Source organism: Trachypithecus francoisi, unplaced genomic scaffold, assembly GCF_009764315.1.
Source record: "Trachypithecus francoisi isolate TF-2019V2 unplaced genomic scaffold, Tfra_2.0 Lachesis_group15, whole genome shotgun sequence".
NCBI lineage: Eukaryota > Metazoa > Chordata > Mammalia > Primates > Cercopithecidae > Trachypithecus > Trachypithecus francoisi.
In genome coordinates this window covers 44,182,450-44,205,908 of record NW_022681460.1, presented here as the reverse complement: position 1 = coordinate 44,205,908, position 23,459 = coordinate 44,182,450, and the positions used below count along the sequence as shown (strand labels likewise).

Below are 23,459 nucleotides of genomic sequence, written 5' to 3'. Positions count from 1 at the left end.
CCCAGTGTGTGATGTTCCCCTTCCCGAGTCCAAGTGATCTCATTGTTCAGTTCCCACCTATGAGTGAGAACATGCAGTGTTTGGTTTTCTGTTCTTGTGATAGTTTGCTAAGAATGATGGTTTCCAGCTGCATCCATGTCCCTACAAAGGACACAAACTCATCCTTTTTTATGGCTGCATAGTATTCCATGGTGTATATGTGCCACATTTTCTTAATCCAGTCTGTCACAGATGGGCATTTGGGTTGATTCCAAGTCTTTGCTATTGTGAATAGTGCCACAATAAACATACGTGTGCATGCAGTTCTTTTTCTTATGTTCGTCATTGGCTCCTCTTCTAATGTCTGCCTCTGCTTGTTTTGTAAACCCTGTTTCTTGGTTATCTGCTTTTCTCAGGTCGTACCGTATTATTATAGTTGAAAAACTGCCTTTAAATACATGGATTACATGGCATAGTCACCAGTATTGACCCCATATGCCAGGCCATAAAAGAAGCCTCAATAAAGTTAGATAATTGAAATATAGACAGTGTGTTCTCCAACCAAAATTGAATTAATTGACAAAAGGAAAATGGGGAAATTTACAGACACGGAAATTAAACAACATACTTTTTTAAACACTCAGTGGGTCAAAGTAGAAATCACAACAGAAATTAGAAAATACTTTCAAATAAAAGCACAACATACCAGAACTTATGAGATCCAGCTAAGAAGCATACTTACAGGGAAATTCATAACTGTATATGCCTGCATTAAAGAACTATCTCAAATCAGTGACCTAACCCTCCATCTTAAAAAGCTGGAAAAAGAAGAGTAATCACAAGGGAGCATGTAATAAAGATAATTGTTGAGATAAATGAAATAGAGAAGATAAAGACAGCAGAATAAGTCAACAAAACTTAGTCTGCTTCTGCTTGCTCAGTAGACATTCCCATGTTGCTGTTCCTCTGTGAACATACTCAACATGTCTAAAATCTTATCTTCATCATGCCCAGAAGACTGAGGAGTCCTATCATTGTTTTATGTGAGCTGCATTCACAGTCTTTCATACTTCCAAGATGAATTTTTTGGAGCAATCTTTGACTCTTCCCTCTCTGCTCCCCAATTTCACATATTAAACCAGCTGCCTTTTATTCGGTCCTTTGTTTATTATTTTTTTCTCAAAGTTCTCCCTTTAAAAGAAAATGTTCACTCTTTAGCTCCTATCTGGGTTCTTATCACCCTATTCCTAAACAATTGTGCTAACAGTCTCCTGAGTGATATTCCAATTTTAGTTTCTCTGACATCCTTAATGCATCCAACACAGTCTTGCCAATTAATCTGTTTTAAACTACCATTTGCATCATTTCTCCCCTTCACAGTCTTTCCTTAGCCTGGCTGTCAAGGTCCTCCACAGTCTTAGTTTTCTACCTACATCTTCCATTAGATTGTTATAAATTACTTCTTCCCCTTTCTCCTGATTAACATTCTCACTCCCACCTTTAATCATGTTGTGTGTATATTTCACTTCATACCTTCGCTTATGGTTCCCACCTAGACAATGTATCACATTCATCCATCCACATGGTGTGGCATCCTCTTAAAATTTCCTTAATTGAGCCTCAGTGATTATTACCTTTTCTAAATTTATAGCACCAGCATTCATTTCATTCATTTGGCAATTGTGCCTGTATTGTGATATTTCTTGTATGTTGGCCTGTTTTGATATTTCATTTTTAGATTTATTTAACTTTTTGTATATGTATGTCTGAACTCCTAGAACAAGAATATTAAGCAAATATTAAACATATTAGAAGAGTTTTAATGCTGTGCCTTAATCCTTTCCATTTTGGGTTTAATTCTTGTGGGTTTTTTGTTGTTGTTGTTTATGTTTGATATATTCTCAACCCAGTAGAAATGCAAATTACAAAGAAAGTCACTTCTAATAAATATATGTGGTTTTAAAGATAGAAGCAAGGTAATTAGAAAGATTATTTGGCTGTTTCATTTGTTTGTTTGTTTGTTTGTTTGTTTGTTTGTTTGTTTTTGAGACACAGTTTCACTCTGTCGCCCAAGCTGGAGTGCAGTGGCTCTATCTCGGCTCACTGTAGCCTCCATCTCCTGGGCTCAAGCATTCCTCCCACCTCAGCCTTCAGAGTAGCTGGGACCACAGGCTTGTGCTACCACGCCTAGCTATTGGCTATTTGGCTTTTTAAGATAGATTGCAGAGTGTGACACTGAATCTTACACAATTATATGTTGCTGTTAATCTCAGTTTCCCTTTTTAGGATTCAAACCTGATAGCCTTGAGATTTTTATTTCTTAAAAGGAAAATATCTAAACATTATTAGGCTGTAAGGCATTTTTATTATAACCTTTAAAATAGGAATTTTTTCAAGTTTCATCCAAGGGCAATTTTTTAAGGACTTAGCTATAAATCCTGGGAAATAGATTTTCCTGATGGAATTCTTACCACTGAAATTATTTTATGTACAACAGACCCACTATTTTAAGATCCCTTAAATTCCAGCTGTCAACCTTCTTACAATGGAAAAAATGAAGTATCATTTCTTCTTCACATTTATTTTTGACAAATGTTTATGTTCTTGTCCTAATTTGTTGAAGGCCAAACATATCCGTAAGTACTTATAAGACATTGATACAAATCAGATACATATATTCACATGAGCCCTGAAAGGAAATATACATAGATTTTATGAGAAATTACAACGGTAGACATTAATACTTATATTTTTACCATCTACATAATAAAGTTATTTTGATACTTTATTATAGTGGAGTAAACGATGTGCATATTAGAAAATTTTTAATTAACTTGATTTTAGTTGTAACATTTCCAATAAATGTTTTCTAACATAGGGCCTTTTTTTTTTTTTTTTTTTTTTTTTTACTTTTTTCTACCTGGAATGTTAATTCCCAGTATACCTTACAGTGAATTTTCTGGTCAATATAAATACCATGTAAATACAGATTATAACAGTCTTTTATTTTAGAGGTTTATTTTGTTTGATATGGTATATAATTTATTAAGTTGAATAGATCATTTTACTAAAAGTCCAAATCGTGTTAAAAACAATACTAATTGTATTTATTTGATAATATATAGAAAACAGTTTTATCACAGTTAGTTTTTAATAGATTAATGATCCAATAATATCTGAAGAAATAAAGATAAAAATATAAGGCATGTTTGTAATCCCTTGATATATCTGGACCTAGCGTGGTAAATGCCAGATTGTTTTTCAAATATTATTATAAAATACAGAATACCCAATTAATTTAATACTTCAGAAATTAAACAGGATTCCTATCAGGGAAATTTACTGAAATGTTTTTTCTAAAGCTTCAGTGGCCAAAAGACAGCAGTAGAATGTGAGAAACTAATTTTGGTTTGTTTTAACGCCTCAGAATGTTACAAATTAATCAAGTGCTACTTAAAGTCTAGAACTCATTAACTTTATAAGTTTTACTTTTCCCATGACAGAGATTAAGTTATAGCATAAAGCTTCTTTAGTCTCACATCAAGCAGCCTGCCATCCCCTCTGTACAAGTGCCCTCTTATCTGCGATTTAGTGAGTTCAGTGTAGGCAGCGATGTGTGCAGTGACATAAAAGTACTAGTCTACTGTTACGTAATGTTTATGTGCAACCAGGTACAAATCCATTCTGGTCGTGTCTTTCCTCTACTCTCAGTAATCTGCTTAGGTAAAGCAGACACTAATAGTTACTACACCTGGAAGAAAAAATATATATGTATGTTTAAAAATACACACACACTCAACCAACATTCATTTGTTCACGTGCTTTCAGTAAAGAAAAAGAGTACATTATAAGTATTTAATCATTTGTTTCTTATTTTAACAAATCTAAAAGGTAAAGTTACAGTCAGTGTTGTTAAGGGTCACAAGTACATTTAAGATTTACATATCAAATAAAACTACCGGAGCTGTAACTAAACCCAAGTGCCAGTTAATTGCTGAAAGACTTATCTCATATTTAGCTGTACGGATTTTGCCATATTGTTCTTAGGAGAACAAGCAAGTGAGTTATGTGACATGATTGTGTGAGTAAACCATTAGGTAATAGTGTATATCCCCAATAAACTAAAAATCAGCATAAAAATGCAAGCAGAATTTAGTAGGCTAAATATTTTTTTCTTTTTTAACTTTATGTGGAGTGGCTGAGTTTATGGCATTTGTAGAACAGATTGAGATTTGTAATGAAAAGGGAAGCAAAATGGAAAGTATTGAGAGAACAGCAGGGACCATTTGATGTGATTATGAAAGATGTTTCCTTATTCTGTTTTTTTCCCTTGCAATCTAAAAACAGTAGCAGGGGGTTACAAGCAGAGTTCATCGTAGGTTGTCAATCACTGTCATTTAACATTTGCAGGGGAAGATGTCTTTATTCAAGGACAGCTGGGCAAATCAGAGACACAGATTTGCAGTTAGTAGTCTGTCCAGCCTACACTAAATAAACAAGGATAGGGCAGACAAACCAGCCTTTCACATAAAAATATAATGGACTCCACTGACCTTGCTGCCCTCCATTCAGCTTCAATCCCAGTTGCATAAAAGCTTCACTACCCACTTTCAATTTCCTCTAATTACCTACATGATGTAGATAAGAAAATGAACCTTACCGATAGTCAGTGATCACACAGGAAATTAGCTAGACAAGTTGTTTAAAATTAGAGGAGTAATTTGGAGGTAAATAGAATATCTACTAAGGAAGCAGTGGCTAGAAAGGTTTTTGTTTGCTTGTTTTTAACCAAGGATTGTGATTATTTTACTAGCTCACTCTTTGCTGATCCTGAGATTGCTGCTTTTCTAATTAATCTTAACTGAGTAAAAAACCTCCTCTGTAAGTATTCTGAAACACCCAGCATAAAATACATGAGGGACGTAAGAGCTAAGTAAAGTGGTGAAGCAAGCACGTAATATTCTAAAGAGCTTAGAGAAACTGTGAACTGGAATTTCAGGAGTACATGACCATGGTATTCACAGGAGAGCCTGGCAGAGCAATTCAGGATTAAAAAGCAGTTGCCTTCAGTCAGTCTTCATTTTAAATCTCTTTTCAAGTTCATAATCAAAATACCGTCTCCAAAAAGAAAAGAAAAAAACAACTTTTAATATTTTCTATTCATTCTAAATAATTTGAAATAAATAATATTTTCTATCTTGTTCTTGTGGTTCATAGCACTTGAGTTTTAATTAGAAAACACTATAGGGTTTCAAAGTAATATACTCCATAATACTGTTTTTTTTTTTAATAGAAATGCTGCATTTCAGCTGTATTAATGCTTCTTTTTGCCTGTCTTTCCACACTATTTTGAGTCAGTTCCACTGAGGTGCACTGGAAAGAGCATATTTCTTTATCACGCATTGATGTACTTTTGTGAGCATTTAATTAATATGGATTTAAAAGAAACCTAATTGGAGATTGGAGACTAAAGCTCACAGTATCAAATCTGCAGTTCAAGAGGATACAATTTCTGAATATTTTATCTTTAATCTGATTGTCTCTTGTACTACAAGCACATATTGGTCTTTCACAGAACCAATATTTTCAGTGATACAATCACATATAAATTGTATGGTTACTTGAATAAAATGAATGTACAACTACTAGTAAAGCATAAGTTTTAAAAATCTTGTTTCTTTGAATAATATTTTAAGAATCCTGATATTTTTTAAAGTAGGTTAATTAAATTTTAATTTACATAGTGAAGGACACTTACATAATTATAAGCAAAGATTTACATCTGAAAACTGTAGAACAAAATTCAATTAACTCTTAAAATTCAGTTAACATCCTTTAGGGTATCAGATGTGATTATTATTATTACTGTTATTTTTATTATTATTATGTCTAACGTTTACAGCACGTCTTACTGTGTTTAAGTGGTTTATAAACACTATCATATTGAATTCTGACACCAAACTCAAATTTAAGGTAAGAAATTTGGAACCTGGGAAGTTACAGTTACTCCCAGAAGGTCACATAGCTTGGAAGTGGCAGAGCTGAAGATCACCTGTTGTATCAATTCCCAGATCTCGCATTGTCTCCACCACCTCATCCCACACCATGCCCACCCTAGAGGTCTATAATATCTCTAAAGGGATGAATTTCGTACTACCGCATTGTTTGTATTCCCTTTATTTCAAACACTGGAAGCAGAAAACGAAGAACCTTCAAAGGAAGTGATAGCTGTTGATTAGACCTGTTAATTATAGATAATTTTTAAATATAGAAACTAATATTGATTTGATAATTGATAAACATTTATAAACCAAATGTCAGCTCCTTTGAAGATCTCAAAAGTGTTGTCTGTGTCAAATTTGATAGTGAAAAATGTCCTGTTTACCAAAAGCATATGTTTAATTGTAAAATCAGTGTAGACACTTTTGGATTATGTCTCACTATCAAGTATAGTGTAGATACAACTTACATTTGAAAAATAATATTAAGCCTTTTTAAGAGTATGTTACTATAATAAGTTCCAGTCCCCCCTTTTCAATTCAAATTTGATCCTTAACCTATCTTCCCTCCTTCCTTTTTCTTTTAAAAAAATCATTTTGACTGTCTTTCAATTCAGTCATAACTTCTTCACAGATACCTACATGACCCACTGTTATTATGTGTACCTCTTCCTCATTGTATTTGTCCAGTTGCCACTTTACATTCATTTGTGATTAACTTTGATTAAGGTCTGGCTCCCCGACTAGACTGCAGAGCTTCATAAAAGCAGAGAGTCGTGTCTCTTTTTGTTTACCATTGTGTATACCTGTCAGTAATATATGCTGAATAAATATGTGGTAAACCAGCTACTCAGCACAGTAAGACCTTGTGGTTATTGAAGTACTTTTAATTTTTATTGAAGTGCATATAGTTTTTTGCAAAGAAATTAAGGAGCCCTTAGTGAAGAAAGATTACTTCATGCACGAAGAAAAGGCATCACTGGGTTAAACGTTTTAGGAGGGTGACTGTCTGGATAACCTACATAAAAGGTTTGATGACCCCTTATTAAACTTAGAAAAATGTCTCTACTGCAAAGCATTCTTTCCAACCCAAAATGTACTCAACTGTTAGCAGACTTATCTGATACTGATACTACTGGCAGTGGTCAAATACACAATCCTAGTAAAGAAGGGGATTAATGCAATAAATCACATAAATCTAGCAGAATTAGCATGGTTTAGAAGAGAACAGTAGAGTCACATCTTACATGGAGTTGAAATTCTAACATAGGGAAATACAACTAAAAGTACTTATGATCAAAGTTACCTGCAAATAACCCCACAAGTACAAGCATGGTCGAGTATAGTTGGCCGTGTTCAGATATGCTATTTCTCTGTGAGTTCAGCACCCCTAAGTTTTCCTCTAGCATTGGAGCAGATCATTGTTTCTTTAGCACCAAATGAAGTAGTTTGCTTACATTTAGAAGGCAAACCTTATGAAAAATGTATACTTTTGAATACTAGAATAATATTCAGAAAGATGTTCACACTCTTAGAGGTTTCTCTTTCTCTGGGGAAAATGGGAGTGTATTGTATATGTAATTAATTTGACCTACATAGTACTGAAGAAAGTAGAGTATCTAATTAATAGATAATGCTATTAATTAGTGTTTTCATTCAAAATCTGGAGACCCAATGCAGGTTGCAGTACTAAAACAGCTATTGAATTTTCTTCTGATAAAGAATCAGAAGGAATTGGATTTTACAAACAGTAGAAAGAAACATAAAATATGAATAAAGTTTTAGACTATGAAACAGAATTAAAGCTGATTTCTTCTCCTTCCATCACCTCCACCCAATTATCTGCATTCTTGCTCTTTCTTTAAGTGTATTTTGCATACTTGACAGAAAGCTCCTGCTCATGCATGTTCCCAACTTCTCTGCTACTAATAGCATCATCATTCTTCTCATCCCTGAAGCTTAAACTTTAGACGCTCCTTATCTGTTTTCATGGATCTACTCACACTATTTTCTTTGCTTGGAACGCAGGGAATCTCTCCTCTCTCCTCTTCTACAAATTGTTCTAAGCCTAAAACAAATGCCATGTCTTCTGGGAAACTTTCCAACACATCCAGTTTTCTTCAGTGCTCTTCTCTGTAGAATGTTTTATTCCTCACTTAAAATAATTATTCATTTATATAATTTGTTTCCCTAAATATTATTTTAATTTTCTTGAAGGAATTTTTTTTTTTTTTTTAGATTTCTGAGTCATTCTCTTCCTTATTTGCCAATACATTTTTCTTAAACCAATTGGCAGGGCTGGGAAAATAAGTGAACTTTCTGATGGAGACTTTGATGAAGCTTAAACAGGTTGAAATGGGTCAGTCAGCAGGTAGCAGTAGTTCAGTCCTGACTCACCTGAAATCCAAGAATAATAGTGCTGTCCTATGTAGCTGATCCCTCATTTTTTGGCAAATGACTTCAAAGAGAAAAGGAAAAAACTAACATGACATAAAAAAGAAAATCAAGTTGACACACAGGGTTAAATAAACATTGTCAATTGCTAATGTGTCAGCATATACTTCTTCCATAACATAGTCCAAAATAGTGAAGACAGTATTCAAAACAGCGTAGAATAGCCATACATTTTTTTATTATTACCAAGAAAAACAGGGGACATAATTAACAAATATTTATCAAATTCAGTTAAACAGAATGTTCCAAATAATATTCAAGGTATTTTTTCAGCCTGCTGTATTAAATCTGTTGAAACTATTTTTGCACAACATTTTTCAGTCTCTTGGACTCACCATTTTTCCTCTCATTAGAGGGCCTTTGTATACAGCAGTCCTCCCCAATTATTTGCAGTTTTTCTTTCCAGGTTTCAGTTACCCATGGTCAACCACAATCCAAAAATAGGTACCTACATTATACTAAGCATTTTGAGAGAGAAAGAGGACATTCACAAAATGCCTATTATAATTTATTATTATAATTGTTTTATGTCATTATTAGTTATTGTTGTTCATCTCTTACTTTACCTAATTTATAAATTAAACTTTATCATAGATATATATAGCAAAAACATAGTATATATAAGGCTTGTTACTATCCAGAGTTTCATATGTCCACTGGGGTTCTTGGAATGTATCCCCTGTGGATAAGGAGAAGTACTGTATACTATTCCTAGAATACTCCTCACTTCTCTTTTCATCTAGTTAATATCTACTCATCCTGTGTATCTTAGTTTGAATGCCTTTTCCTTCAGAAAGCCTTCCTAACCTTCCTAACTTGGTCAAATTTCTTTACTAAACTCTGTCATGTTTCTATGTATCTCTTCCTCATAGCACTTGTCACCATATCAAATTTGCATTTATGTATATAGTTGATTGAATAATGTCTGTCTGTCACACTAGGGAGCTTGACTATGCCAGCAGTCTACAATGGCATATGGCAGATACTCAAAAATATTTATTAAATTATTTCGTGCAAAGTTTTGATATAGGAAGTTTCCTATTAATATAGTCTAAATTTTTTCATAAGGATTTAATACTATTGTCATTGGCCCACTTTTTAGTACTTTTGTAGTATATACTTGGCATGTAATATGGGCACGGGTTTCTGAAATTTTCAGTCAAGCACAAAAACATGCAGACATTATGCATAGATAGCAGAATATTCCAGTTGTTTCATATTACTACATTCCAAATAATGAAATCTCTAAGGGGTTCCATCATTAAGTCTTATTTCATAGACAAGAATCCACGAGTATAAGTCAAAAGTTGTCTTATTTTTCTCTATGAACACCCCTCCCACCATGACCACTTCCCTAGGTAGCTAGTAATCTGCTTGCTGTCCCTATAGATTCATATGCATTTTCTAGAGTATGATATCCTAGTGTATGTATTCCTTTTTTTTTTTTTTTTTTTTTTTTTGGTCTGGCTTCTTTCACTCAACAGAATTATTTTGATGCTCATTCGTGTTCTGGCAAACATCAATCATTAATTCCTTTTATTGCAAAAATTCCATTGTGTGGATGTGACCCAGTTGTTTACCGTCTCACTTGTTGATGGACATTTAATTTTTTTTCTGATTTTTTTTTTCGCTTTACAAATAATGCTCCTGCCGACTAGTGTGTACAAGTCTTTGTTGTATGGACATATACTTTCTTTTCTCTTGAGTAAATCCCTAGGAATGGAATAGCTAGATCATATGGTGGGTATATGTTTATTTTTTTTAAGAAAACATGAGACCCTTTTCCAAAGAAATTGGAACATCTTACATTCCCACCAGCTATGCATGAAATTTCCATTTCTTTCCCATTCTCTCTAACACTTGCTCTGTCACGGCTATTTTAATTTTGGCCATTCTAATTTATATTTTTCTTAAAACTAGTGATATGAGACATCTTTCCATAAAGTATTTGTTAAAGTCTTTTGCCCATTTTTTACTGGGGTGTTTGTTTTCTCATTGTTGAGCTTTTAGAAAGGCTTATGTATTCTGGATACAAGTCCTAGATCAGATATATGCTTTGCAGATATTTTCACTCTATGGCTTATATTTTTAGTATTTTAACAATATCTTTTAAATTTTAGTGATGTTCACTTTATCATTTTTTTCCTTGTATGGGTCATGTTTTAACTGTCCAATCAAAGAAATTTTTTCCTAATTCTAGGTAACAAAGATGTTCTATGTTTTCTTCTGGAAGCTTTAAAATTTTAGATTTTATATTTAGGTCTATGATACATTTTGAGTGAATATTTCTTTATGGTATAAAATACGGATTGAAGTTTATTCTTTTTTGGCATATGTATACCCAGTTATTCTACTACCACTTCTTGAAAAGACTATTCTCCTCTGCTTTGCCTTTGAGCCTTGGTCAAAAATTAGTTGCCCATGTATATGTAGGTTATTTTGGGACTCCTTGTTCAATTCCAATATATACTTTTTTGCTTAGTGTCGCTTTGTAAGTCATGTAGTGCTCGTGGAGAACATGCTTAAGAATCCATCATGATGGGAAATACTTCATTCTCAGAAAAAAATTTCTTCTTCCTGTTATGGTAGTTCTGAATGCTAGATTTTTTTTTCCATGGGATCAAAAGGTACCTAAGTATATGATTGCGAATGAAAAAATAGGGGAAGGAAATTAGGTACTGGCAGTTTTTCCATTTTTATTTGTGTGTGAATTTTTAATATAAATATGGAAATATAAAGTAGTAATGCAAATCAAAATGTTTCAGTGAACAAGTTTCAGCAATTCAACTTTGTGATAATTATAAATAAACTTGTTAAATTTTTCTGGACAATGCCAGGATTCAGATTTTTTTAAAACAAGTAAATTTATTGACAGCAATGGTGTTTTTGCATTTTTATCATACAGTAGATTCTGTCCATTCACTGTATTCTTCTGAGTTGTCCTACGTGCAAGTACGTTTTTAATGTTGTCTGTCTTGTGTGCTGTTCCTGTAAGTTTGCTATTAAAATACATAAACTATAAAAAAAAAAAAAACCATGCAGTGCTAGCTCTTCAGCATTGGTCTTTTTATCCTGAGTGCGTTTGGCTATTCTAGGTCCTTTACATTTCCATATGAATTTTAGAATCAACTTGTCAATTTCTAACACACACAAAATAGGGCCTGCTACAGCTTCAATTGAAATTGTATTAAATCTGTAGATCAATTTGGGAGAATTAAGGTATAACTCTTCATTTAGTTAGATCCTTTTTATTTTTTCTTAGCAGTGTTTTTGTTGTGTTTTGTTTTCAGTGTCCAGGTTTTTATATTTTTATGAGATTCATCTCTAAGTGTACTTCATATATATGATGTTATCATGAATTCCTTTTTTATTTCTGATTGTTGGTTGCAAATATACAGAAAAATACAATCAATTTTTGTATGTTAATCTTGTATCCTACACACCTGCCAAACTTATTTTGTAGATATCATTGGACTTTCTACATTGATGGCTGTGTCGTCTGCAAATAAAGATAACTGTACTTCTTCCTTTCCAATCTAGATGCCTTTATTTCTTATTCTTGCCTGATTGCACTGGCTAGAACCTGTGGTACAACGGTGAATAGAAATAGTAAGAGCAGGCCAGACATGGTGGTTTGCGCTTTGGGAGGCTAAGGCTAAGGCAGGTTGCTTGAGGCAAGGAGTTTAAGGTCACCTCGGCAACATAATAAGATCCCAAGTCTACAAAAAAGATGTTTTTTAATTAGCCAGGCATGGTGGTGCATGCCTACTCTGGAGGCTAAGGTGGGAGGATAATGAGCCCAGGAGTTTGAGGCTACAGTGAGCTATGATTGTGCCACTACACTTCAGCCTGGGCGACAGAGGCCCTATATGTATTTTTTTAAAAGAGAAGAATTAGTAGTAGTGGTGAAAGCAGAAATCCCTGTTTTGTTCCTGATCTCAGGGGAGAAACATTCAGTCTGTCACTATTAAATGTTAGCCATAGATTTCTCAGAAGTGCCATTTATGGCCAGCGCTGTGGCTCAATGCCTGTAATCCCAGCACTTTGGGAGGCTGAGACTCATAGATCACAAGGTCAAGAGATCAAGACCATTCTGGCTAACACAGTGAAACCCTGTCTCTACTAAAAATAAAAAAATTAGCCAGGTGTGCTGGCATGTGCCTGTAGTCCCAGCTACTTGAGAGGCTGAGGCAAGAGAATCGCTTGAACCCGGGAAGTGAAGCTTGCAATGAGCTGAGATGGTGCCACTCACTGCACTCCAGCCTGGGCGACAGAGCAAGACTCCGTCTCAAAAAAAAATGAAAAAAAAAAAAGAAGTGCCATTTATGAAGTTGAAAAAGTAACCTTCTTTAGTTTGCTGAGAGTTTTTGTTAGGCATGGATGTTGAACTTTGTCTGATTTTTTTTTCTGTATGACTGAGATAATGTGGTTTTTCTTTTAAAGTTTATTTATAAGATGAATTATATTTATTGATGTTTGAGTGTGTAACCAATCCTGCATCCCCAGAATAAACTTCATTTGGTCATGATGTATTATTCTATTTATATATTGTTAAATTTGCTAAAATTTTGTTTAGAATTTTTACATTTATGAGAGATATTTTGTGGTTTTCTTGTCCTTTAATGTTATTATCTTGTTTGGGCATACAGACAGAACTGGTGCCATCAAATTCGTTGGGAAATATTTCTTTCTCTTTGATGTTCCAGGAAAGTTCTTATAGAATTGGTTTTAATTCTTTCTTAAATGTTTGATAGAATTCACCAGGGAAGCTATCAGGGCATGGAGTTTTCTGTGTCAGAAGATTTTTACTACAAATTGAATTTCTTTAATACATGTAAGGATTTTCAGGTTATTTCTTCTTGAGTTTTCTATTTCTTCTTAATGTTTTGTGTCTTTCAAGCAGTTTATCTGTTTCATCTTGGTTTTTATAGGTAAAGGGATAAAGCTGTTCATATTATTTTTTAATTATTATTTTAATATCTGTAAATTCTGCAGTTATGTCACTCCTCTTATACTTGATATTGATGTGTGTCTTCTCTCCTTTTTCCCTGATCTGTTTGCTAGAGGAGTATCAGTGTTGTTGATCTTAAAAAACCAGCTTTTGGCCTCATTTGTTTTCTCTATTGTATTTGTTTCCTATTTCAATGATTTTCACTTTAATTTTCATTCTTTCTTTTGCTTATTTGGACTTAATTTACTGTTCTTTTTCTAGTTTTTTAAGGTGGAAACAAAAGTCACTTATTTGAGACCTTTCTTCAATTCTAATATAGATGTTTAGTTTTATAAATCCCTCCTAAGTACTGTTCCAGTGCTGTCCCACAAAATCTGAGACACTATGTTTTTATTTTCATTCATGAATGTGCAAAATACTTTCTCATTTCCTGTTTTATTTTTTCTTTCAATCATGAGTTAGAGGTGTACTACTTAGTTTCTAAATATTTGGGATTTTCCAGAGATCTGTCATTGGTTTCTCATTTAATTTTCTTGCAGTCAAAGTATCACTTAAAATTTGTTTTTATGGCCCGCTAATACGATCTCAGTAAATAGTCTCTGTGTTCTTGAGAATAAATGTATTCTACTGTTGTTGGGTTGTGTGTTTTATAAATGTCAATCAAGTCAGCTTAGTTTACAGTGTTGTTCAATTCTATATTCTTGCTGATTTTTTCGACTTGTTTTAGTGATTATTGAAAGATAGGTATTGATATCTTCAGCAATACTGGTTTTTTTTTTCTATTTCTCCATGTACTTCTACACTTTTTTTTTCACGGATTTTGAAGCTGTTATTCAGAACATAAATGTTTCAGATTGTTATGTCCTTCTGATTGACTCCTTTATAGTTATGACGTTACCATCTTTATCCATGATGATAATCTTTGCTCTGAAATCTACTTTGTCTGAAATTAATGTAGCCACTCTGCCTTTTGTTGAACCACTGTTAGCATAGTATATCTTTTTCTATTCCTTTACTTTTAACATATTTTTCTCTATATACACATTAATTTGTACATATCTACACATACATACATGTATTTATATATGTATATTAGTGTGTGTTTGGTAGTAGGCAAACATATATAGTTGGCCTTCTGTGTCTATGGGTTCTGCATTCATAGATTCAATCAATTGCAGATCGAAAATATTCATAAACCAAAAAATGGCTACATTTGTACTGAACATGTATAGACTTTTCTTTATTGTCATTATTCCCCAGACAATACAGTATAACAAGTATGTACATAGCATTTACATTGTATTGGGTATTATAAGTAATCTAGAGATGATTTAAAGTATACAGGAGGATATGTGTAAGTTATATGCAAATACTACACATTTTATATGAGACTTGAATATCTGGATTTAAGTATCTGCAGGGGGTCCTGGAACCAATCCTCCATAGATACCAAGGGACAACTCTAGTTGGGTCATGCTTTATTATGTAGATAATGTCTGACTTCGACTGGAGTTGTTTAGACCATTTACATTTAATGTGACTGCTGATATGCTTAGGTTTAAGTATATAATCTTATTTGTTTTCCAGAGACATGCTCCATGTGAAGTATGTTCTTTATATTTTTGTTCTCTATTTTTACCTTCATGTGGATTAATTGTTTATTTTTAAAACATTTTTTATAGATTCAGGGTGGTACTTGTGCAGGTGTGTTACATGGATGTATTGTGTGGTGGAGTGTAGGTTTCTATTGTACCCATCACCCAAGTAGTGAGCATTGTACCCAATAAGTAATTTTTCAATTCTTATCTCGCTCCCACTCTTCTTCCTTTTGGAGTCCCCAGTGTCTATTAATTCTGCGTGTATGTGTGTCCGTGTATACCCATTGTCTAGCTCCCACTTATATGTGAGAACATGTGGGATTACATGTTCTCCAGCTCCATTCATACTGCTGCAGAAGACATAATTTCATTCTTCTTATGGCTGCATAGTATTCCATGGCGTATACCACATTTTCTCTATTCAGTTATCCATTGATGGACACTTGGGTTTATTCCATAACATTGCTATTGTGAATAGTACTACAATAAACATACAAGTACAGATACCTTTTTGATACAATGATTTCTTTTCCTTTGGAGCTGCTTGGTCAAGGGGTAGTTAGTTCCGTTTTTAGTTCTTGGAGAGTAGATTAGTTACTTCTTATCCTCTATGATGAGTTACTAAAATAACTCTTGCATTTTGCTATTTTAGTGATTGCTTTAGGATTTATGGTGTACATTTTTAACATCACAGTTTATCTTCAAATGATATTATAAGACTTCATGTATCATAAGAGAACCTCAGAATATTATACCTCTGTTTCTCCTCTACTAGAAGTTATACTATTGTGTCATATATCTTACTTTTGCATGTATTGTAAACTCCATAATGTGTATTTATTATTTTTGTTTAAACAATCATTTTGTATTCAGTGATATTAAAATAGTAATAACAAATTATTACATATTTATCCATGAAATTACCACTTTTAGTGCTCTTCATTTCTTTGTGTAGAGCCATATTTCATCTGGTATAATTTGTCTTCTGCCTGAACAATAACTTTAACATTAAGCGCATCAGCTGAATTATTTCAGTTTTTGTATGTTTGAAAATTCTTCACTTCTGAAATATTTATTGTCGCTGAATTTTAGCATTCTAGATTGACAGTTGTTTTTCTTTTCCTTTTTTTATTTATTCAGGTTTTTTTTTTTTTTTTTTTTTTTTGATGGAGTCTTGCTCTGTCTCCAGAGGGCAGTGCAGTGGCGCCATCTTGGCTCACCGCAACCTCTGCCTTCCGAGTTCAAGTGATTCTCCTGCCTGGGCCTCCTGAGTAGCTGGGACTACAGGCGCGCGCGACCATGCCCAGCTAATTTTTGTAATTTTAGTAGAGATGGGGTTTCACCATGTTGGCCAGGATGGTCTCAATCTTGACCTCGTGATCCGCGGACCTCGGCCTCCCAAAGTGCTGGGATTACGGGCATGAGCCACCGCTCTCGGCCCGACCGTTGTTTTTCTTACAGTAAATTAAAGATGTTGCTTCACTGTTGCCTTATGGCATTATTTCTGATGAGCAACTTGCTTTCTTATCTTCCTTCCACTGTATGTAACATAGTGTTTCCTCTGGCTGCTTTTCATATTTTCTATTTATTAGTGATTTTGAGCAATTCAGTAGTGATTAATTATGATTGTATAATTTTCTTTAGTTTTCTTTGAGGTTTGTTGAATTTCTTGAATCTATAGATTTATAGTTTATATCAAATTAGAACTTTTCCAGTGACTATTTCTTCAAATTTTTTTCTGCCCTTCCTTCCACACTGTGCATTTGGCCACTTGAGGTTGTCTCACAACTCACTGATGTTGTGTTGATTTTTTTAATTCTTTTTTCTCTTTGTATTTCATTTTTAATAGTTTCTATTAATGTCTTTAAGTTTATGAATTTCTTCTTCAATGTGTATTCTTCCATTAATAAAATTCATAAAAAACAAAATGTCTGAGATGAAAAATCTCGTCTCTAGAAATTTTCATCTCTAGAAATTTGAATTGAGTAGTTGTCAGTAACTTTTTAAATATGTAAAATACAGTTGCAACAACTGTTTTCTTTGTCTGCTAATTCTAAGATCTATGTCACTCCTAAGTTTTCATTGACTGATTATTCTCCTTGTTATAGATCCTCTTTTCCTGCTTTTTTGCATAGTTGATAATCTTTAATTGGATGCCATACATTGTGAATTTCACCTTCTTGAGTACTATATTTTTTGTATTCCTATAAATCTTCTTGAGCTCTGTTCTGGAATGCAGTTAATTTACTTGGAAGCTGTTTGATCATTTTAGGTGTTGCTTTTTTAATTTGCTCGGCAGGTTAGAGTAATATTTGTCGTAGAGCTAATTACTCTCCACTACTTAGGCAAGGCTGTCTTCATCGCCTCAATACAGGGAGTCCTCCAGGTGTACCTGAATTTCCTCTCACTACACCACAGTATGGTAACTCTCCATGCAGTAAGCTGAGGCAATGCTAAGGCTCACCTAGTTTATTTTCTATATATCAGGGATCATTGTCTTTCATAGTTCTGTGTTCAGCATCTTGAAGATCACTGTTTCATAGGTTTTGTCTTTTTTTTTTTTTTTTGGAGGAAGGGGCAGTTGCAGTAGGAGGATAAATCCAGCCCCTGTTTGAATATTAACATATCCAATTAATGCTGTGTCTGATGTAGGATTCATATCAACATCCATGGACAATCTCAAATAACTACATATTTGGAAAATATGATTTTTGTTTCACAACAAACACTAATAAATAGATCAGTCTATTTTTTAACACAACAGTTCTAGTTTCGCTTGTAGGTTCAATTGGCACTTATTGACTGATATCATGCAGACTACTTTTCACTACTGTACCCTAAAAATCTAAGATGGAAAATCAAAACATTCCAGAACAGTCTGACTCTGTGTGTGATCTAATTGTTTACAATAAATAGTAAGTTAATTCTCCTCTTTACCCTTTTCTCATCTTGCCAGTCTTGTCCTTGCCCCTTTCTCCAGCCCGGTCTTATTTCTTCCATTCATTCACAAGATCTTAAATTAAACATCACTTTTTCAGAAAGCTTTCCCTCGCCCTCTAAAATAAGAAGGTCCCCCAAACTGAATTTTCATTCAACACTCTGTACTTTTACCGTATCATAACATTTATTACACTTTATAGAATTTTTTTATCTACCTTCCCTGATGAACTCTCAATTTCTGGTTCACTGCTGTGACCCCAGTATCATGCATAGTGTGTGATGCCTAGTAAATACTCTATTATTTTTGTTGACTGTAAATACAAAGGAACATTCATGAATTTCACATAGATTGTACATTACTCACTATCACTAATACATTGCTTATGTATTAATGATAGTATTGAACAAGCAAAATTCTAAGGGATATGGTTATTGTATGATTTTTCTGAGCCATGTTTTAAATGTCAGTAGAGCTAAGAAGTACATTGATTATTATACTTTGATCCAGCCATGTGGGGCTTTTTTTTTTTCAGGATGCAGAAGAATATACAGATTTACCCGTGAGACACAATGAAGATCATATGAATAGTGAACTGGCAAAATGTCTTCCCATTGAATTAAATCCTCATTCATTTGACAGCCCTCACACCAAAGCACATCTCCTACTACAGGCACATCTCAGCCGAGCCATGCTACCCTGCCCAGATTATGACACTGATACCAAAACAGTCTTGGACCAAGCTCTCAGAGTATGTCAGGTATGAAAGTCACTTCTAATATCTATGTGTGTTTTCTCCCATCATTCCTGCCCTCTTTTTTCTAGTTTTAGGATAAAATGTACTTGCATTTAACAACTTTATGGTAGCATTGTTGAGAAACAACTGGTTGATCATACCAAGAATTTCCAAAGTAAAAACAAATATAAATGAAGTAAGATGACATTTTTAGTCACCCATTATATTAAAACATATTGAAGGCAAACTATGTGCCAGATACTTTTCTAGGCACTGAGCATATAATAATGAACAAGACAGAAGAGTCCCTTCTATTATGGACTTTCAGTCAAGTTTGGTAAGACAATTTAGAATATAAATTAATTTAGAATATAAATTAATAGGTAATAACTGGTATTTTTAAATAACTGCTTTAAAAAAATAAAGAATGGTAAAATAAATAAACAGAGAGAAAGATGGAGGGTAATGTTTTGTACTTTTTGTTTGTTTGTTTGTTTGTTTTTTGAGATGGAGTCTCGCTCTGTTGCCCAGGCTGGAGTGCAATGGCCGGATCTCAGCTCACTGCAAGCTTCGCCTCCCGGGTTTACGCTATTCTCCTGCCTCAGCCTCCCAAGTAGCTGGGACTACAGGCACCCACCACCTCGCCCAGCTAGCTTTTTTTTGTATTTTTTAGTAGAGACGGGGTTTCACCAGGTTAGCCAGGATGGTCTCGATCTCCTGACCTTGTGATCCGTCCGTCTTGGCCTCCTGAAGTGCTGGGATTACAGGCTTGAGCCACCGCGCCCAGCCTGTACTGTTTTTTAATATGGTATTCAGGAACTATCTCACTGGTAAGGTAACATTTAACTAAAAATGAAAGAAGAGAGTAAACCATAGGGTCTCTGCAGGTGTGTATTCAAACACTAAGAAAGTTTTAATGTAGGAAATTACTTGGTATATTCAAGGAATATCCAGGAGGCTTATTGTAAAAAAGGTTGAAAGAGATGGTTAAAACAATAAAAAAAAATTAGTGAGAAGTATAGCAGTTTTTACATTTTGCAAGTATCTTTAATATCCAACTTATGAGATATCAACTAGGTTTATATATCTTCTTTTACAATCAACATAAAATGCCTATTGCAATAGGATGTGTTAGTTGAAGTATATGAAAAAAAATCCAGCCTTGAGAGGTAAGCAGTTTAAAAAGAGAAGAGTATTTTTATAGCCTTTTCAGATAATTGTGGGTATTCTTCTTTAATGCTACACTAGAACCTGACAAGCGATATTTCTTGAAGGTTAGTTGCAATGTGGAATCTGAAACCACATCAATGACCTTTTTATACCTTAAGTGCTCTAGTGCTAGACAATAAAATGATGGTGGTTTGATCAAGTTAGTAATGGGTGAGGTTGATGAAAATTGGTCAGATACTAAATATTTGTCTAAGGAGAACTAACAGACTCTTCTAATGAATTGAACAAGGGTTTTTAGGGAAGCAAGGAACCAAAGATGATTTCAAGGCTTTTCTCCATAGCAACTAGAAGCATGGAGCTAACATTACTGGGGGATGATTGTCAGAGGAGCTGGTTTTGGTGGGGGAAGAATACCTAAAGGATTGCAATTATAAAGGATTTTGATTTTCTACTTTATACCTTTTTCGGACATGTTTTTTAAACCTTTTTTTTCATAAAAACCCATTTTTAAAATTTTCAAAAGATTTAAGATCTTTAAAGGTAGAGTAAGTTAGTCTATATAAATATGTATACAAGAATATACATTATGAAATGATTTGCAAAGTTAAGGCTTAGAAATAACCTAAGTATCTCTCAAGTTATTAGAATACTACAAAATATTACAATTCCATTTATGAACTCTACTTTGTGTAGAATGTCCATATCTATGTATGAATATATACCCAGAGAGGAGATCCAGAATGGTGTCCACCAAAAGTTTAACAGTAGCCATATCTGGGTAGCAGGAATTGGGGTGATTTTTAATTTCTTCTTTATGCTGTTCTTAAATGTTTGAATGTTTTAAAATTAACCTCAAGCGTTTTTATTATCAAAAATAACAATTTTATTGTTTTAGAAACTAGAAGTACTATAAAAAGATAGAGTAAGCTCAAGTTATCAAAAATTGGAAGGAAAGTAAGGCTATAATAAACATATAACATGTTTTTACACTTTTTGTAACTAACACATGGTTTACTTATTGAGGAAGGTGATTTGCTACTGCTTATTAGTCACACTTCTCAAAGGTTAAAGGTCCTAAAGTTTTAGCTGTTGCCCTGGATACTCATTTGTGTTTCCTATAACTTCCTTTCCTCTCTCAAACACTGACTTGTTAATGAACTCTGGGGTCAGAAAGGGTTGAAGAGAAATGGCAAGATAAATTAAATTTTTATATTTACAGATATTTTGATTGTACGTTATAATTTTTGTATGTAGATTACTTCTAAAACCTATATTGCGTGATCAGTTCATTGATTCTTTTTTAGCACTCAGTCAATAATGATTCAAAAACTAGATAATAATCTAGGAAATGTCTTAAAGGAGTCTGTTTCTATATTTACTTTTAAGGAAAAGGATTCAGCCAGGTACTTTTTAGCCTCTATTAGATATTTTTATATACAGTATATATATTTATATAGTATATATATCTATATATATCCTTATATACAGAGTCTGGATAATATTTATATTCCTTAAATATGGTTGATCCTTCTAAATAGCATCTAAAGAGAAAAATAGTACACTTCATTGTAGGTAATTGGAAAAGCAGCATACTAAAATTAAAGTCATTCATAGTAATTATACCTTCACCCACATGAATATGAGGCTCTTTTCTTTTTTTCAGTGAATTTTTAATTTTTTTAAATTAGACTTTTGTTTTGAAATAATTTCAAGCTTACAAGTATTTGCAAAATACTACAATGAAATTTTCTTATACCTTTTACCCAACCTCCCCAAAAGTTAACATCTTAATTCAGTGTTGGTCCAGTCCTATTAACAAATCTACAGACCTATTCAAATTTTGTCAATATGAATTTTATCCCAATAATTGCCCTTTCTCTCTCTGTACCATGATCCAATTCAGGATCCCACTTTGCATTTAGTTGTCATGTCGCCTTAGCCTTCTTGTCTTTGTTGGCACTTGTGAAGAGTACCAGGCAGCTATTTTATGGATTATCCCACAGTTTGGATTTGCCCGTTATGATTACATTTAAGTTTGTGGTATTCTTTGTCAAGAATATGACAGCAGTGATGGTTTGTCCTCAGTGTATCGTATCAGGAGGCTTATGACAGATGTGTGTGGCAATGATATTGACTTTATACAGTTGAGTTGATGTCTGCCAGCCTTCTTCACTACAGTTACTCTTTTTTTGTAATTAATAAATATATTTTGGAAAATAACTTTGAGATTATATAAATATTCTGTTTCTTGTCATAGTTTTTAACATTATTTGCAGCATCCATTTGTGATATTTGCCCAGAACAATTACTATTGTGAATTTCTATTTTAATCATTCTTGGAATTATATGATAAGGAAGAACTTCCCTTCTTCCCCATTTATTTACTTTATTCAGTTATTTATTTATATAAGTATAGACTCACCCCAGTGTTTCTTGAATGCTACCTTGCATCTGGCATCTTGTGCTGTCCTTACCCCAGCCTTGGAATCATTTTTTTTTTTTATAAGAACCTTGGTTCCTTTTATTAGAGATGGTTGTAGAAACTAAAATCTGGACTGAGCATAGTAGTTCATACCTTTAATCTCAGCACTTTGGGAGGCCAAGATGGGAGGCCAAGACCCCATCTCCACAAAAAAAAAAATTAAAAATTAGCTGGGTGTGGTGGTGGACGGTAGGGGGTTCCAAGGTGAGAGAATTGCTTGAACCCAGGAGGTCAAGGCTGCAATGAGCCATGATCAAGCCACTGTGCTCCAGCCTGGGTGACAGAGCACAACCCTGTCTCAAAAATAGAAAATCTGGGTACTTGCTGCATTCCACTGCTACTTGGGAGTCTTTGCTTCTAGGCCCTCTCTGTGTACAAAACAAGGAAATGTAAGTATGTATACACAGACATTTATATTTATTTGCATGTCCATTTACCTCTCATGGACATGTGTATGTGTGTGTAAAAACATCTATATTTATCATTCTTATACCTTGTATTTCAATCTAGGACCAAAGGGTTCACTTAGTCTTCCTCCTTTTTTATTAATAACTCCTCTTTCTAACTCCTCTTTCTACCTATAAGGTATCACAGTATTGTTAATAAAGATATATTTATTTAGCTCCTCCATCCTAGAATATTCAGTGATGTAGTTTTAGAATTACCAACCCTTTCTCTTGCAAAAAGCATATACTAACTAAAATGCAGTAGTTGTGTACAGTTCTTTTTTTTCTTTGGAGACTTTTTCTTGGTAAATTTACACACACACACACTCTTTTCTTATAGAAATATGTTATTTTATAAATGCCTAATAATTTATAGCATTAAATATTGTTCTCAAGAATAATTTGTAATGGCTATGCTATATTCCCTCATATAAAATTTCATAATTTATTTAGTGAGTTATCTGTTATTAGACATTTGTGTATGCAGTTTTCCTCTATTTTAAGTTATAAGCATTAGTTTTGACCATCTTAAATGTTTGATTTGGCTTGTCGGAAGCCACCTGGAAATAAGCTGCATTGTAAAGAGATGAAAACCAGCTTCTGCTGGGTGCCATGGCTCATGCCTGTAATCCCAGCACTTTGAGAAGCCAAGGCAGGTGGATCACGAGTTCAGGAGTTCAAGACCAGGCTAATCCCACCTCTACTA

General features: G+C 33.7%; 1 protein-coding gene across 2 annotated transcripts in view; it reads left to right on the top strand.

The window, feature by feature from the left end:
- ASCC3 (activating signal cointegrator 1 complex subunit 3) overlaps positions 1 to 23,459 on the top strand; it is a 392,749-nt gene that overhangs the window by 337,328 nt on the left and 31,962 nt on the right. For both annotated transcript variants that reach the window (XM_033234693.1, XM_033234694.1), the window contains one exon: positions 18,455 to 18,679. In XM_033234693.1, coding sequence (XP_033090584.1) covers positions 18,455 to 18,679 — 225 coding nt within the window. The remainder of the gene's footprint in view (positions 1 to 18,454; positions 18,680 to 23,459) is intronic.